At 30.8% G+C, this 18,046-nt stretch overlaps 1 protein-coding gene across 1 annotated transcript in view; it reads right to left on the reverse strand.

Moving 5' to 3' along the window:
• Positions 1-14,130, reverse strand: part of LOC134722008 (calcium-transporting ATPase type 2C member 1-like) — a 31,012-nt gene extending 16,882 nt beyond the window's left edge. Inside the window, exons 1-9 of the mRNA XM_063585417.1 lie at positions 13,989-14,130; positions 7,575-7,778; positions 6,160-6,249; positions 5,495-5,530; positions 2,730-2,791; positions 2,207-2,315; positions 1,421-1,582; positions 1,206-1,274; positions 803-945 (exon numbers count right to left, since the gene is read on the reverse strand). Of these exons, the coding sequence (XP_063441487.1) occupies positions 803-945; positions 1,206-1,274; positions 1,421-1,582; positions 2,207-2,315; positions 2,730-2,791; positions 5,495-5,530; positions 6,160-6,249; positions 7,575-7,760 (857 nt within the window). The 5' untranslated portion in view covers positions 7,761-7,778; positions 13,989-14,130. The remainder of the gene's footprint in view (positions 1-802; positions 946-1,205; positions 1,275-1,420; positions 1,583-2,206; positions 2,316-2,729; positions 2,792-5,494; positions 5,531-6,159; positions 6,250-7,574; positions 7,779-13,988) is intronic.
• Between the last annotated feature and the right edge of the window lie 3,916 nt (positions 14,131-18,046).

Genomic DNA, 18,046 nt, shown 5'->3' on the forward strand with positions numbered 1-18,046 from the left:
CTCATATTAACTGTTTTAAAAGTTTTCTAGCATAGTTAAACTGAATTAAAATCAGTTTTGCTGTATAAAGTGTAGAACAGACTGTAATAATAACATATTGCATCGAAGCTTATATAATACAGTGATGGATCTCTTATCAATAAATAATTGAAAATAGTCTCTGAAAGATTTCAGATGACCTTCTGATTCTTCAGTTAAGGCAAAGCATAAATAATTTGACATAATTTCCTTTCTTGTACGAATTCATGCATGCCATTAGGAGACCCATTTGACTGCATCTTAATATTGAAAAAAATATGCATGTAGTTTTCATTTTCCCGATTTTTTATCAATTGAAAATTTGTTATGTCACATAAACCTTTGAATGGATGTTTAAAAAAAAGACACATTAAGACAGCAATCCAGAATGGGTAACCTTAAAAGAGATGACATAAAACAGGTTTGGAGATATGTATTCCCTGAGAACATCTCATTCAAACCATAATAAAAAAAACAACAATCGCACTATCATTCTCTATTTTAAGTGGACCATGGAGTTGGATTCAAAACCCTTAATTGGCATATAAATTAGAAAAAATCATATCATAGGGAACATGTGTACTAAGTTTCAAGTTGATTGGACAACAACTTCATCAAAAACTGCCTTGACCAAAAACTTTAACCTGAAGTGGGACAGACTGACGGACAAACAATCGAACAGAAGGACAAACATACAGACAAATGGATGGACGAACAGATCAGAAAACATTATGCCCATAAAAGGGGCATAAAAATTTCCATTAATATTTTTAAAATAACATACCTGACACTGATAGTAAACATTTCTAGTAAACCCCTGCCTTGTAGCCATCCTAACAGCATTATAACACCAATTATACAGAACGAGTAAAATGACAGTTGCTTCCCTAGTAGGTCCATACTCTTCTGTAAGGGAGTTTTTGGAACCTGAAAATAATTATGTATGATATATACATGTTGTACACGCTTGTAGCATTTGTTATGTCATCAACCATTTTTACAAAACCAGTGAAACCTTTTGTTGTTTTTTTTTTAAATTGTATAGGAAAATAAATAAAAACAAGATAACAAGAATTAGAAGTAGATTACATTCCTCCATATGGTCAAAGTGTATTGCAGCATTGATTTGATCATTATAAAACTTTTAACGTGCAATCTTTGTTTATTGTAAAAATAATAATCCATACCTCTTCTTCTTTCATCATTTTAAACAACTGTCCAAACTTAGAATTTTCTCCTGTACCAATAACTATACCCTGAAATAAAAATAAAAATAGCAAAACAAACCCAGAAATACATTGTAAAAATTGACATTTGTTTTGCCTAAACATTATGCTGCAAAGCATAAAGTGAAAATTACAATTCCTATCTAAAAAGTACTTTTTTTATACAAGATTGTTACCTTTCCTCTGCCAGAATTGACCATAGTCCCCATGAATGTTATACAAGGATATTCCTGGATCTCATTATCATTCTCATGACCATTCTTCATTTCCTTTGTGGTCTTTAAGTTTGGCATACATTCACCTGTAAAGCTGGACTCATCTACCAATAAATTATTGGCCTGCAAAAATAAATGGTAAGATATGCTAAGAATGTAGTATCATATTACTATATATCTCTTGAATACAAAAATGCAACGAAAAAATGAGTTAAATAGTAATTGATAAATGCTAGAACTAAAGTAATAAGATTTGGTTTACATGCCTATTATATAAAAAGAAGTCATGTTCTATCCAAAATTTAAAAAAAAAAGAAAAGTTAAAAAAAAATGTTGATTGTACTTTTAATCTTAATGAAGTAACTGACATTGAACTAAAATGTATTAGAAATCTAAAAAGTATAACTTACTATAGTATATGCAATGATACAATCAGTGAATTTTTAACAAAATTGTTAAATTACATTTAAGAAACAAAATAACACTGCATTCGAGACAGATGACTGTAGATAAAGTTGAATTTTATAACTTATTTTTTAGAATTGAAATTTTTATAAAACAATCTAGGAGCTTTTAGACCAAAACAATTGGTTTCTCTTAAAAAATGCTATTACAACTACTGTAAAATAATATTTTCTTATTTGAATAGCAACATTTTAGAAGAAGATAACTTTGTATGACACCAAAGCCACTGCAACTTAATTAATAAATGAAGCTCATCATACCAAACATGAATCATTATCTTACCTCAAAAAGACGAAGATCTGCAGGAACTCGGTCTCCAACCATTAGATGTACTATATCACCAGGAACTAATTCTCTGGCTAAAAATGTCTCTATCTGACCATTTCTCAAACTGATAAAGAAACAAAAAATCTAATATGTTTGGTTTTTGTGATAGTACTTTCATCTTTGGAAAACAATTTGCTAAAAAGTTTTGGCTATTCAAAATCAATATTGTATCATTCATTAAAATATAATATTATTCAATGGTTTCTTATTAAAATTGAAAGTCTGTAACACAAGTTTAAAAGACCAGCCATGATGGTCATAAAAATTTGAATTATGATTTTCGTATTTAGACACATAAATCGACCAGGTATATTACTGGATTCTGTGTTATAGCAAACTTTTTTTCCTCCATGTACTGAGTAATGTTGGATGACTCAAAAACTGGGATGCAATCATTATTCTTAAAATCTGGACAGTAAACAAGAACTTGTATCATTGCATTCATTTTGTAAATAGCTTCATATACAAAATAACTTACCAATGACACTGAGGTGGAACAAGTTTAGCCAAGGCTTCTAGTGATTTCTCTGATCTGTACTCCTACAAAATAATAAAACAACTACCTTTATATTTAACAGACATATGGTATTTACAAGTAATAGGTAGCAGATTGTACAAAGTTATGTTTTCATGAGTTTATGATTTCAGGAATTTAGCAAAGTCTTCACATAAGCCCAAGAAATTGCAACTCCATTGATTATTTAAATGTGTAGTTTATCATTACAAATGAAATTCACAAAATTTGGGATCCAACAAATAATAATGAATCCACATTCAATCAATAATTTCAAAGATTATATGGCTGCTACAAAACTATAAAGTAAAGAAATGGTGATAACTCTTCAACTATTTAACCTTTAAAAAAGTACATAATTCTGAAAGTGCTATAATCCAGGTTATCCTGTGCTTACAAAGTTAAAAAGAATTAAAAAACTAGAGGCTCTAAAGAGCCTGTGTCGCTCACCTTGGTCTATGTGCATATTAAACAAAGGACACAAATGGATTCATGACAAAATTGTATTTTGGTGATGGTGATGTGTTTGAAGTTCTTACTTTACTGAACATTCTTGCTTCTTACAATTATATCTATAATGAACCTTGCCCATTAGTAACAGAGAAAAATATTTGGTAAAAATTTACATAAATTTACCGAATTAATGAAAATTGTTAAAAATTTACTATAAAGGGCAATAACTCCTTAAGGGGTCAATTGACCATTTAGGTCATGTTGACTTATTTGTAGATCTTACTTTGCTGAACATTATTGCTGTTTACAGTTTATCTCTATCTATAATAGTATTCAAGATAATAACCAAAAACGGCAAAATTTCTTTAAAAATTACCAATTGGAGGGCAGCAAGCCAACAACCGATTGTCCAATTCATCTGAAAATTTCAGGGCAGATAGATATTGACTTGATTAACATTTTAACTTCTTGTCAGATTTGCTCTAAATGCTTTGGTTTCAGAGTTATAAGCCAAAATCTACATTTTACCCCTGTTCTATTTTTAGCCGTGGCGTCCATCTTGGTTGAATGGCCAGGTCATCGGACACATTTTTCAAACTAGATACCCCAAAGATGATTGTGGCCAAGTTTGGATTAATTTGGCTCAGTAGTTTCAGAGGAGAAGATTTTTGTAAAAGATTACTTAGATTTATGAAAAATGGTTAAAAGTTGACTATAAAGGGCAATAACTCCTAAAGGGGTCAACTGACCATTTCGGTCATGTTGACTTATTTGTAAATCTAACTTTGCTGAACATTAATGATGTTTACAGTTTATTTCTATCTATAATAATATTCAAGATAATAACCAAAAACAGCAAAATTTCCTCAAAATTACCAATTCAGGGGCAGCAACCCAACAACAGGTTGACCCATTCATCTGAAAATTCCAGGGCAGATAGATCTTGACCTGATAAACATTTTTATCCCATGTCAAATTTCCTCAAAATGCTTTGGTTTTTGAGTTATAAGCCAAAAACTGCATTTTACCTCTATGTTCTATTTTTAGCCGTGGCGGCCATCTTGGTTGGTTGACCGGGTCACGCCACACATTTTTTAAACTAGATACCCAAAAGATGATTGTGGCCAAGTTTGGATTAATTTGGCCAAGTAGTTTCAGAGGAGAAGATTTTTGTAAAAGATAACTAAGATTTACGAAAAATGGTTCAAAATTGACTATATTGGGCAATAACTCCTAAAGGGATCAACTGACCATTTCGGTCATGTGGACTTATTTGTAAATCTTACTTTGCTGAACATAATTGCTGTTTACAGTTTATCTCTATCTATAATAATATTCAAGATAATAACCAAAAACAGCAAAATTTCCTCAAAATTACTAATTCAGGGGCAGCAACCCAACAACGGGTTGTCCGATTCGTCTGAAAATTTCAGGGCAGATAGATCTTGACCTGATAAACATTTTTACCCCATTTCAGATTTCCACTAAATGCTTTGGTTTTTGAGTTTTAAGCCAAAAACTGCATTTTACCTCTATGTTCTATTTTTAGCCGTGGCGGCCATCTTGGTTGGTTGACCAGGTCACGCCACACATTTTTAAAACTAAATACCCCAAAGATGATTGTGGCCAAGATTGGATTAATTTGGCCAAGTAGTTTCAGAGGAGAAGATTTTTGTAAAAGATAACTAAGATTTACGAAAAATGGTTCAAAATTGACTATAAAGGGCAATAACTCCTAAAGGGGTCAACTGACCATTTCGGTCATGTTGACTTATTTGTAAATCTTACTTTGCTGAACATAATTGCTGTTCACAGTTTATCTCTATCTATAATAATATTCAAGATAATAACCAAAAACAGCAAAATTTCCTCAAAATTACAAATTCAGGGGCAGCAACCCAACAACGGATTGTCTGATTCGTCTGAAAATTTCAGGGCAGATAGATCTTGACCTGATAAACATTTTTACCCCATGTCAGATTTCCTCTAAATGCTTTGGTTTTTGAGTTATAAGCCAAAAACTGCATTTTACCCCTATGTTCTATTTTTAGCCGTGGCAGCCATCTTGGTTGGTTGAATGGGTCACGCCACACATTTTTTAAACTAGATACCCCAATGATGATTGTGGCCAAGTTTGGTTCAATTTGGCCCAGTAGTTTCAGAGGAGAAGATTTTTGTAAAAGTTAACAACGACGCCGGACGCCGGACGCCGGAGGCAAAGTGATGGGAAAAGCTCACTTGGCCCTTCGGGCCAGGTGAGCTAAAAATACACTTACCTGTACAAAAGCGACTGTTACCACAATTATAATAGCCTACAATGTACAAAAAATATCTAAATCATACAGAAAAGAAAATGTGACTTGCTTCATGTTTCATATATAGATGTCACTAGCAATTGGTAATAGGTTTATTTTTTTGTAGGGAAATTTTATATTTTGTCGTCCAAATTACACTAAATGAAAAATAAAATGCTGTCCATTCTGCACCAAGTTCTGCCATACATTTATGTCTTATTTTCTAATTATTTGATCACTGACAAAGAAAAAACCAGAAGACTAGTTACACATTATAAAATTTGATTGTGTCTGTACAAAATCAGATATCATAATTTTAGAAGTTGTCTTCCTCCTTGTTCCGCATATTTTGTACTTATGTTGTGTTTTTGTGGTAAATTTGAATAATGCTATATGGATTTAAGACTCTCTTTTTTTTTTAATTTCACAACATTTTCTTTCACGGAGTTTCATTATTGCTTCTTATGCCTTTAATGTTTTCAATTACCTAGTATCACTATAAATATATTTACTATGAAAATAGCAATTTTAGGGAACAAAACATATGTGTTTCTTAACTCAAAATTTAGGTTAAGAATTATGATTTGAGTAGGAAATATTTTTGATACTTATTGTATGTATAGACAACATGAATAATAAATACCTACCACTGTTATACTGACAGCATCGTCAAACTGTTTCATTATGAGGCTTATTAATGCTGAAGCAAGTAACAGCAATATCAACGGATTGTTGAACTGGAAATAAATAAAATAAAAATATATATTAGCATATTGTCTGAACCTGTATGTTTCTTCAAATGAAGTGTCTATTATAAAAGAATAAACAATAAAAATGATAGTATTTCTTATTCCAAATATTGACATTGTTTACTTATTTTGAGTATACATTGTACATGGTGTACAATGCAGTTGTGACATTTTTATACTCGGTTTATAATGTGATGGATGCTATCTGTGTGATGGCAAAACTGCAACACTCCAGTTTCCAAACAATATATTTTAATCCATGAAAATGTATAAACCTTACTTGGTTTGCTGATACCCTCAACAAGGTGAAAAAGAAACCTATTAATTCTGAGGTCACTTAGTCAAAGGTCAAGGTCAGAGCAGCATTTGATTGTCTGAAAATGGGACAAATTTGGTTTTTGGGTGATATTGTATTTTGAACCCTATGTCATGCATGTCTAATCTTCACAAATCTTTGCAAGAAAATGCCCCTTAGAAATTAAAAATAACAAGACCCATATTTATGTCAGTAGGTAATAGGTCAAATTTACAGTGCTTATGCCCTAAATAGACTGAAATTTTGAAGAAGAAAAAAATATTTCTTGACAATATCTTTAACTTTTTTTATTAAACATGTTAAAATAAACAACATGATAAACCCACAGTGCTTCTGTGTTTTCAAAGGACAAATTGATATATATATATATCTAGTTTAATTTTATAGAAGATTTTTCTCTTCATTTTAGGAAACTGTGCATTTAAATTTCCAAATGGATTTCTGCTGATTTCTGAAATAAATATCTCAATAACAATTCGTTATAATTGATCATTAATGATCCTTGAAAACACTTGTAGCAGAAATGATCGAATATACAATGAACGTTTAAGTGTACTCATTGGAAAAAATAAACTGCTGAACATAATGATTGATGACCTAATATATTTATTTTGTTTATTCAAGCATGAAAAAATACAAGCTTGACATTGTAAAAACATCTGTATATTTCTTACTCTGAATGTTGACCTCAAAATGTTTATTTGTTTTTTTTAAATTGTTGTTTTGCAGCAGCATTTAAGCATACCTCTTTTATTCATATTCATCTCCAATAAATCTAACCCTGGAAACGGAGGGATAACATTAACGGATAAATTGTTATAAAGTAAAATCACAGATGGACAATTATTTACAAATTAATAAAGGCTTACACATGTGCTAATATACATACAAATAAGCAGAATTAGGCAACTATCCATCAGAATTCAAATGAAAAAAACATTTATCAATGTTTATAGATAACATTATGTGTATATTGTATTTCTATAGTACAATGTACCTCTCCTAAATATTTTTTCCATAGTGGTTCCTCTTTAGCAATCTCAAACTCATTGTAACCATGATAACTCCTCCTCTGACTAACTTCACTTCCATTCAGACCGGTATCAACATTTGTTCTAGTTGTCTCAGTGACTTCATTCACTGTCATGTAACCTGCCTTTTCTGATGTTAGAATAGACATCATAGCTTCATTTGGTTATAACTACAACATACAAAAAGTAGAAAGACTGATATTTTTTATTTTATTTTTGTCATTGTTGAGTGTTAAAATCTGAAAATAGAGAATAAAAACACAAAGTTCACAAAAGATTGTAAAACCTCCACCTTTTTAATAAATATATATAAAACTCCATAACTCAGAAACGTAAAATCTAAAATTTATAAAAATCAAAAGGAAGCTTATGACAACAGATATAAATGATTCACCAAAGATTCTTGCAAATTGGTGAAATTGCTTTTAACATGTTTGAGTTATTGAGCAAAACTGGAAAAAATCCCCTTTTTAATGAATAAAACCCCAAATGACTCGAAAATGTGAATATATTCTGTCTGTAATTCAGTTACATTTTCTGAATGTGCATCTCTCACTTACTGTTTGAGCACAAAAGAAAATCTATATCATGTCTATGTTCTCTGGATTATACCAAATTTAAAGTTTTCAAAATGGTTATTATAATATTGTATTGTATACGTCTGTATTATAAAGTTTGAAGGTGATCACTACACCTGAAAGTCTCTAAAATGTTAGTTGTTTTTAATAAATGCATAAATAAATCCATTGTCAATCACATATTTGAAACATATTATGTATTTACTTTTTGATTCATGGTATTAGGTTATGGTTATTATATTCAATGTCATGAAAAAAAATGGGGTTAAATTAAAAGAGTACATTAATGATTTATTTTTTTATTTAAAATATGTTTCTTTTTCTAATAAATTGACTCTTTTTTCATTACGAGTTTTAAATGATTATGTTTGTCAAACAAATATCTGTGGTAGGAGAAAAGTCAAGTTTGAAGAACTCATGCAATAACAATGAAGATTTATAATTACATAAGAATTGAACACAATGATAAACATGTTGACAACACCTGTCTATTTTTGTCATTTTCAGTTTATAAATTAATTATTGATTTATAATTGCATGTAACATCTCCTTATATCTATGTAACATGTACAAAATGATGTATAAAACATATTTTTTTATACTAAAAAAATGTATATATAAATTGTATAAAACCATATTGAAAATTGAAGAATGCATTCCTGAAGTTAAAATTATTAATTATATATGTAATTTAACATAGTTAACATGATAAATAATAGTATGTCCAGCATCAAGGAAGTTTACATATTTCACATGACATTTTTGACAGAAAGTTTACAAGAAATGATTGTTTTGTAAAACAGGTAATTTTGAATTGTATTTTTCTATCTGTTTTTAACCATGACTGCAATGACATATATAGCAGTATAGGGAATTCCCTTACATCTATAACTGATAGCTCTTCTAAACATTTATTGTAATGTTGGCCATGTCAGTATATCAGGTAAAAAACACCTATTTTTTCATTTACTGGTGCAGATGAATAATATTGTAGGTAGAAATACAATGAAAATCCCTTATACATTAACATAACTTAATCAAATGCTGTTTATATAAATAAAAAAGTCGTATAATCTTCTTCTCTCATTTCTCTTGACTCATAACCATGATAACTGTACTTTGAAAGTGACCAATAATAATTACAACCACCAAATATACCTCAGTGAATATGTAAACAATATATATAGGGAAAACAAGTTATCTTAGGGTGATGATTTTACAATACAACAGGCTATTATTTGAACTTGGAATTATTTCTATTTATGGAATTTGAATAATTTCTTGTTTTTAAGAGTTTTTAATAAATTTCATGTTTATTTGGTATAAGAATGTTTTGAGCGGTTCATAACACTTTCCATACAACGCATTTTGTATAGATAGTGTTGTGCGTGGCACAGTGCATTCTATTGAAAATGTACCATCTTCTTTGTAAAAGAAAGTGTTGTGCGCAGCACAGAACATTTCAGTACAGAATAAACATGATAAACATGGAATTTATTGAAAATTTCAAGCACAAGAAATTATACAAATTCCATAATTAAAAATAATTCCAAGTTCAAACAATAGCCTGTTATACATAGATGAGAATAAAGTATTCTATCTATCACAATAACATTGAGAATGGAAATGGGGAATGTATCAAAGAGACAACAACCTGACCATAGAAAAAACAACAGCAGAAGGTCACCAACAGGTCTTCAATGTAACGAGAAATTCCCCCACCCAGAAGCGTCCTTCAGCTGGCCCCTAAACAAATATATACTAGTTCAGTGATAATGAACGTCATACTAATTTCCAAATTGTACACAAGAAACTAAAATTAAAATAATACAAGACTAACAAAGACCAGAGGCTCCTGACTTGGGACAGGTGCTAAATTGCCGCAGGGTTAAACATGTTTATGAGATCTCAACCCTCCCCTTATACCTTATAGCCAATGTAGAAAAGTATGCTTAGTAAGGATGATAATCTAAAGGGGCAAAACTCTAGAACGGAAAATAGTGACGCCACAAAAAATCAACCTTAATCAGTTTTTGTTGCAATAAGCATTCTGTGTAAGTTTCATACTAATTTATTCAGGCAACTGGATTTAGATAACAAAACTGAGAAATGCAGCCATTTTTCACTTGTATATGGGCATAATTCTAGAACAATAAAAGTGATGCCATCAAAATTCAAACTTGATATGTCTTTTCAAGGATGTAGCAGCAAGTACATTGTACAATGGCACATGTAAATTCCTGTATAATGCAGCTTTCCTGTATATAACAGGTAATTATTCATAAGAAATACTTATAGTTAAATTGCACATCATTCTGACATTCTGATGCTAGTTACCAGGATAATGAGAAAATAAATGGACTTAACAACACCATAAACACATTTACAAAATGTATTCACTCTATAATAAATCAGTTTGATAAATGTCAAATGCTTTAATATATATGCACTTAAAACAGTCTTAAACTCTGCTGTTTAAAGAGTTTTTGTACTTTTTGAAAAGAAAGTTGCATTATGAACAAAACATACAAAAAACAGAATGCAAGTAATTTTCTCTTGTAATTTACCAATTTTTCAATTGGAAATTTATGAAATTTTTGTCCTTTAACAGAATGTGTGAAACTTTTAAATATACATGTACATTTTAATCATGTTAATACGCTTTGTAAACATGGTAAAGAAAATTTTATAAAAATTAAAAAAAAACCCAAACATTTGAAAGTTCTGTGAGGTACTTTTTGGTACAAAAATGTATAATATTTCCCCCAATATTGGAGTTTCACCCTCTAAAAATTTACAATTTACTGCAAGTACATGTACAAAATGGATTAAGTGTTCAGTAACTCTAAAGTTTGAAAGTAAGCGTGACGAATATGGACCATAATTTGGTATTCGGCCTTTGGTTTCTTTTTGTATCCTTTTTTATAAGTTCTAAAATTTTAACTTTTATTTTGTGGGTTGTGTTGGTGTTAGAATAGTATGAATGGAACAATTGAGTTTTTCGAGAAAAAATTAATACATTTTGATTCACCGTTTAAGTGACATGAAACCAAACAGGAAACCAATCTTTATTTTCTTTATTTTGCACAATATAATTCAAAAGGCATAAATAAACACCATTACTAGTGTTACTTGCTTCATGTTAATATTTAAAATCTATTTTCAATGTTATATTAAAGTTTTTTTTAAACCTGACAGGAAACCATAAGAAACCGAAAGAATTTTTTTAGTTTTATTTTATTGCAAAATCTGCTTAAAATAATCTGAACAGTATACCTTTTCTTAAAATCAATCTTAAATGTAACAGTATTATAAAACTCCTAAATATGTGCTTGTTTTGAAAACAATTAGTACAATTTATTCAGAATTTTCCATATTTTCTTCATTGATACAGGATACCATAATCGTTGTATCTTGATGTTTAAGCAAAAAAAATGTATTTATATTTGGTTTTGATATTCCAGTTATATACAATTTATTCCAAATCATTGGCAATGTAACATTCTTTAAATCCAGTAAAGAAAAAAACTTTTAACTTGGAATTAAAATCTTTAAAATAGGCACAATGTGATACTTGTGACCTGTACACCATCTACATGGTTACCACATTTTAACCTACTTTAGTGGGCTAAAATCAATAAAGTACTTCCTTTCAAGTCATGCATGGTAAAAGTTTACTTCTCCTTTGACAAGTTTATTGCGTTTCTGATAAGTGTTTGCAGAACATGAATAAAAAATATTAATTAAACACTGTGACAAAGATTCCAACTTTGTACATTCTCAGTGTAACGGTATATTAACATGCATTTGTTATTAAATTATATTTATTCACCTAAAATATCCAGTAATATTTACTGCTGAAGTTAAATCAATCCAACGAGCATTGGTACAATGATAAGAGACGTAATTTCGATTGAAATTTTCCAAGGACTCTTCACGTCATTATCGGGAAACGAAGTGTGTTCTAACGTCTGTCAAATATGAAATCGATTTTGTCAAGTCATTGGGCATTTATTTTCACACAGGATCGTATGTAACAGTATGCACATAGGAAAAATAACAGACCACCGGCGCAATCTCTTTGACAATTGTATTTTCCTCTTTTATACAAGACGAAACAAGTCTACAGATTATGTTTGCTAACATCCCGTTGGAAACAAAAACAATGTTTAGACCTAGTATTTCGTACATCTGGCCGTAATGGCGTTATCACATGTTTCATGTATGACCGGAAATGGTTAGAACTTAAGGACAAAAACAATTTTAATAAATAACTGGACTTCTGTTTCGTGTGAAATGTAACGCATAACGACAACGTAATTTTACTTAATTATTACGAAGATCAAAACAAGAATGTAAATCATCTCGGATTTACCTGTTTGAATATCTCGCGAGAGTTCATATTTGCATATTGTTTTTAAGAAATTCTATTACAACAAAGCAGATTACATCATCTAAAAATTGCGTTACGAAATTGGACACAAAAATCACGCCACTGTTCTTACATCTGCTACATAAATACTTATAGTTCTCGGCATTTTCTTCTCACTATTCTTATTGGTCGATGTTCTTTGTTATTTGAAAGCAAAAGTTACGAATTTGCCGGTGACGATTATCTATAAATCAGTCAGCGTTATGCTCTTCGGAAGCAAAAAGTAACGCGAGAAACGACACAAAAATATGGTTGTAGAATCTTTGAAATTCGTATATTTTAAATTTTTTTCTAGGGAAGAGTAGCATACACTTGTATGTTGATAAAAATAATGACATCTTTAGATGTAGTTGCAACTTTTCTTACAGTAATTCCCATTTTATCACTTTTCTATAGTTATAGGAAACAGAGCCCAATAGCAAATTATGGTCCATATATACACTGTGGATATGAACCCAGCAGTCACATAGTTATGATATTTGATATGCGCCCTTTGCCTGATCCTAAGAAAGAAAATTATATAAGTCAGATCTAAACCACTTATTTGTCACTGACAGACAAAAAAAACAAAAAAATAAAAAATGATTGTCGCTATAAAAGCCAGAAGTATCTGTTTTTTCTACATGTTCTATTCAATTAAAAAAATAACCTTTATCCACATTCATGACATTGTTAATGAATCTTTATTTTTTGTACATGTTAAATTTTTATGTTACATTTATGTACATAATGTAGATAATGAAACATTACCCTGACATTTAGATATATATTATATGTCTGCAGCTGAACTTTACATTTCTGACGCCTTTAGAAATGACAGTGAATTTGGAATGTTCCTCTCTTGATCTGACAAAAAATGTTGTGTGGGTCTCTGTAAAAACTGTTAAAATATAGAAAAATAAAGGTTGGCAGGTACATGTAGGTGAAACTTACATATGAAAAGATAAATGAAAAATGAAGAGATTGATGCCCGATTTATATAATTCCAAGTCCCTCAGTCGGCTCCAGAAGCGATGAAGTAGCGCATTCATTTTGGGTGGGCAAATATCTTTTTGATACGGAACAAGCTCTGACGTCCCACGGCCCAAGCTTGTCTGGCATAACAGCCGTTGGACGTCAGAGTAATCTCGGACTACTTGACAAGGGACTCTCCTTTTGAATTTTCCTTAGAGTTCGGTGTTAATTGTTATTTAACTTATCAATTTTGCTTTCATATCCTCTGATTTTATGATTGATTCATGAGATAGAATCGAAATAAAGTTTGGTTGTCATGGTCGTAAAAAATAGATTTAACGTCCGAATTAGAAGAAAAAAGACATATGACCAGATGACGGTATACCATAGATAAAGATAAAAAGGAAAATACTCACCTTCGAATTCAGAATTGTATCCCCATTCAGTTTCGGATATATTCTACCTAATGACTTATACAGACGGTGCGAAGTGCATATGTCAAACTGTCAACACTTTTTTACCGGAAGTACACGAAGTATTGCGGAACTGCGGCTTGAAAATGAGGTGGTAGCTTTACTAATGGTTTTGCTTTAATATATTGAATTGATGTTTCAATGTAATAAATAATTTTAAAAGTGTCGAATGACCATTGAATTATAAATATTTTGTTTGCAAATGATTGTTGTACGAAACAAATGTCTCAGTACAAACAATCACCCAAAAAATTGTTATAACGATGAATCACAACCAAGAACGTAATTAAGTTTCCGAAAGACCAAGGTTTGTTTAAAGTTGCATAGAAGAAATGTTTGTTGATCTTTATAAGCATCTATTTTGGGGTTTGTTTGGCTTTTTTTTTTTGGGGGGGGGGGAGGGGCTTGGATTTTTTTTCTAAAACATATTATTATTTTACATTGAGCCAATATTATTTTCTTGCTACACATATCAGGTAAATATGATCAAATATACACACCACATTCTATTATGAAAATTACTTTATTTAAGTTATCTTCTACATATCTGACTTACCGCCCCTTTCATGGTAAATTTTGTTAATGTAAATCAAACAAACAAAAATCTGTTTTTGGGGGGGGGGGGGGGGGGGTTAAATACAGTTGTAAATATGATAAAACACATGCTTTTCTATATATATCAACAAGAAAAGTCTTGCAAATGATTAAGATACTACTCTCGAATTTGCACATTTCATTTAATATCTAGACCGATTGTTATCTGCCTTTTCACACATGTCATGTCATCTTAACCACATAGTGAATATTAATGACAAAATTGAATCAAACAAGAGACAAAAAGAACAAAATTTGAAACAAACCTTATACCCCTGTCACTTTTCAATCAGTCATTTCTTCTCATTCATTTGGTAAAAATACACAATGTCCAACTTTTACTTCATGATTTAAATTAGGCAACAACATTTTTTTTTGTCGTTTTTTGTTTTGTCACATCATTTTTTAATCCTTTCAATAATTAATCAAAACATTTTTTTTACTCATTTTCCAGAAATAAACTTTTCCCCAAAAAAGGATATAAGGATTTAATTTGTCCAAAACCGAGACGCGGATTTTCCGAATTTGAAATAGAGACAAGACGCCATGAAATAGCCGAAGTTAGTGAGCAAATGTTAGTGACAATGGCATAAAGAATATTTTATGTATGGAAAGTGGGAACTATAAAAAAAAATATGAAAGAAAAAAAACCCAACAACTTTGTATTGTATAAAGAAGAATGGCAGCTGCAAAACTAGACAGATAAAATACCCTCCATAATTATGGAACTAAAGGATGCCGGAACGAACACAATTCCTTCCTCTTTCCATCAAATGTTATATATCCAATTAAACTAACCGCCGGGTTTGTACTACCATGAACAACATAAATGATGTCACATGTGGAGCAGGATCTGCTTACCCCTAATAACCACTTGAGATCACACCCTTTTTAAGTTTCTCAGTTTTGTTCCATATGTTGTGTATTCAATACTTTTATCTAATTTTAAGTCGTAATTCTTTTTATCTTTCATAACCTTGTCAGTTATTTTTTACATATATGAGTTTGAATTCCCCTCTCACTTCTCCATCTGGTCTATATAGCAATCATTAATTTACAAAAGCCACAAATCAATTTTATATTCTAATTTTAGTAATAAATTTTGCAATATGTCTGCACCCAAAGCAATACAATGTACCTTATTATATGGCCTTTCACATAATAAGACATTTCCGTATATTTTTAAAAAAGAAATCGTAAAAACATTACATTTCAACCACGATAGTATCACCAGCCCAGTAGTCAGCACATTTTTTGTTGACATGAAGTGACTTTTATAAAATGTCGAATTATTAAAAAAAAAGTTTTTTTATTTAACACAGGCATAGTCGTATTTGACAATTTCACGGTGTTTTACCTCTAGCTTTGTGTTTTATTTAACCTTAAACGATTTTGAATTGAGTTGTTTCATTGGTCATTGTAAGTCATGTATCGGATGTTCAGTAGTTGTCGTTTGTTGATGTGGTTCATAAGTGTTTCTCGTTTCTCTTTTTTACACAGTTAGACCGTTAGTTTTTCGCGTTTGAATAGTTTTACAATAGTATTTTTTTAGGACCCTTTATATAATAGCTTGCTGTGCGGTGTGAGTCAAGGCTCTGTGTTGTAGATCGTACGTTGATCTATAATGGTATACTTTTACAAATTGTAACTTAGCTGATGAATTGTCTCAATTGGCAATCATACCACATCTATTTCTATCTATTGTATAGCTAAAACGCGTGTTTGGCGTATACTTATAAAAACAATCGAATACGTCAACTGAGTGAGGTAAAATTAAAAACAAAACGGAAGTCCATAAAACCTCACAAAACTAAATGCTTACAAGTACTCAATTGCATCAACGGAACGAATGGAAAACAATTGTCACCCTCCCAACTTTGTTATCTTCGACGATATTGTTTTTAGCATTATATATATTGGTGTCTAATGTCGACAACTTGGTTAGAGATTATGCTTGTAGTATGTACCGTAGTGGCATAATATCTGCAGTGTGACACGATTTTTACGTACTATTTTGATTAATTTGTACCATTGAATATTGGAATAGAAGTTCATGGTTGAAATCATTTATTTCGTTAAATACATTACTTAGAAAAGGAATTAAGGATTCAAATTGGCTTTCAGTTCTTCACTATTAAACGGAATAAAATAATAAAGTGTCCGGTCTGAAGTGTAGAAAAATTAATATGGAAACATAAAGTGTGAGACTAAGGAATCGAATTGTATTTTGAAGAAGTTAATGATTTGACGGTTGGCCTGTTGGACTCTGAATAAAACCACAATATTGGGTTGTGTTTCTTTCTGTAATCAGAATTGTGCCTTCTTTTCCTAGATAATGCACGTGACTCTCACATTCGATCATTGTACCAATGAAATCGTTTTTCATACACATGTACGAGTTAGGTCGATTCCTAGGAGACAAGACATATTTACCATTGTTGATCTTGATCACTCTCCACTGACCTTCAGTATCTGGTCTGTTTTTTGTCGATTCGACTCGCCCATCCCATAACTATAGTCCAATTGTTCCATTTTTCGGTTCGGAGCGACATGTTTCTTCCAACAAGAAAATCTAGATCATCTCCTTTAACCTGGACCATGAACAATGCCGTCAGTGCAAAAAATCCTAATCCTTTCGCCATCACAAATACAGGGTAATTGTTACTAGTCTTCCAGTCTACTATAAAAATAAATGTTTTCATATGATATCTGAAACACATTTTTACAAATATTTAGTATGATAATAAACTTTATTAATCAGTAAATGTTATGAATTAAACAACTTTTAATTGAATATATATGTGAAGCTGCAGCTGTCATAATCGACTAGGGACTGACAGTCTGTTGATTAAAAACCGTCATATAACAGACTTAAAAGTTAAAGAGGATAGACGACCCTAAAATGTTTTCTAAAGGTTTTGCAAAATACAGCTGATATATTTCTTGTGAAAACTATCCTTAGTTTATCGAACAAACCACAGTTTTGTAAATTGTTAAAATATTCATATAATTTATATGTAATGTCAACACAGAAGTGCTGAATACTGGGCTTGTGGTACCTCGACCTACAGTGGCACCGATCCAGTGGTGGTAAAATTAAACTTTTCAAATATACCAGGCTTACAATTTCGAATAACAAATTTCTAGCTAATAGGTTAAATTGAAGGTCATATGAATACGGGTTTAATGAAGTCGAATTATTCACTTGCAAGTGAAAAATTCATCAGCGGTATTTTTTTGCTTATTTAGACAAAATCGAGCCAAATTGGCTGCTAAAACGAATTATTATTTCATTTATATTACACTTTTATTAATGATTCAACCAAACGAAATCATCGTCTATTTTTTTTTCATATCTCGTAGCTAGTGCCCCTATAGGCTGTACCGAGACTAGACAAGTTGAAAAT

This window comes from Mytilus trossulus, chromosome 6 (genome assembly GCF_036588685.1).
Source record: "Mytilus trossulus isolate FHL-02 chromosome 6, PNRI_Mtr1.1.1.hap1, whole genome shotgun sequence".
In the NCBI taxonomy this organism is placed as follows: domain Eukaryota; kingdom Metazoa; phylum Mollusca; class Bivalvia; order Mytilida; family Mytilidae; genus Mytilus; species Mytilus trossulus.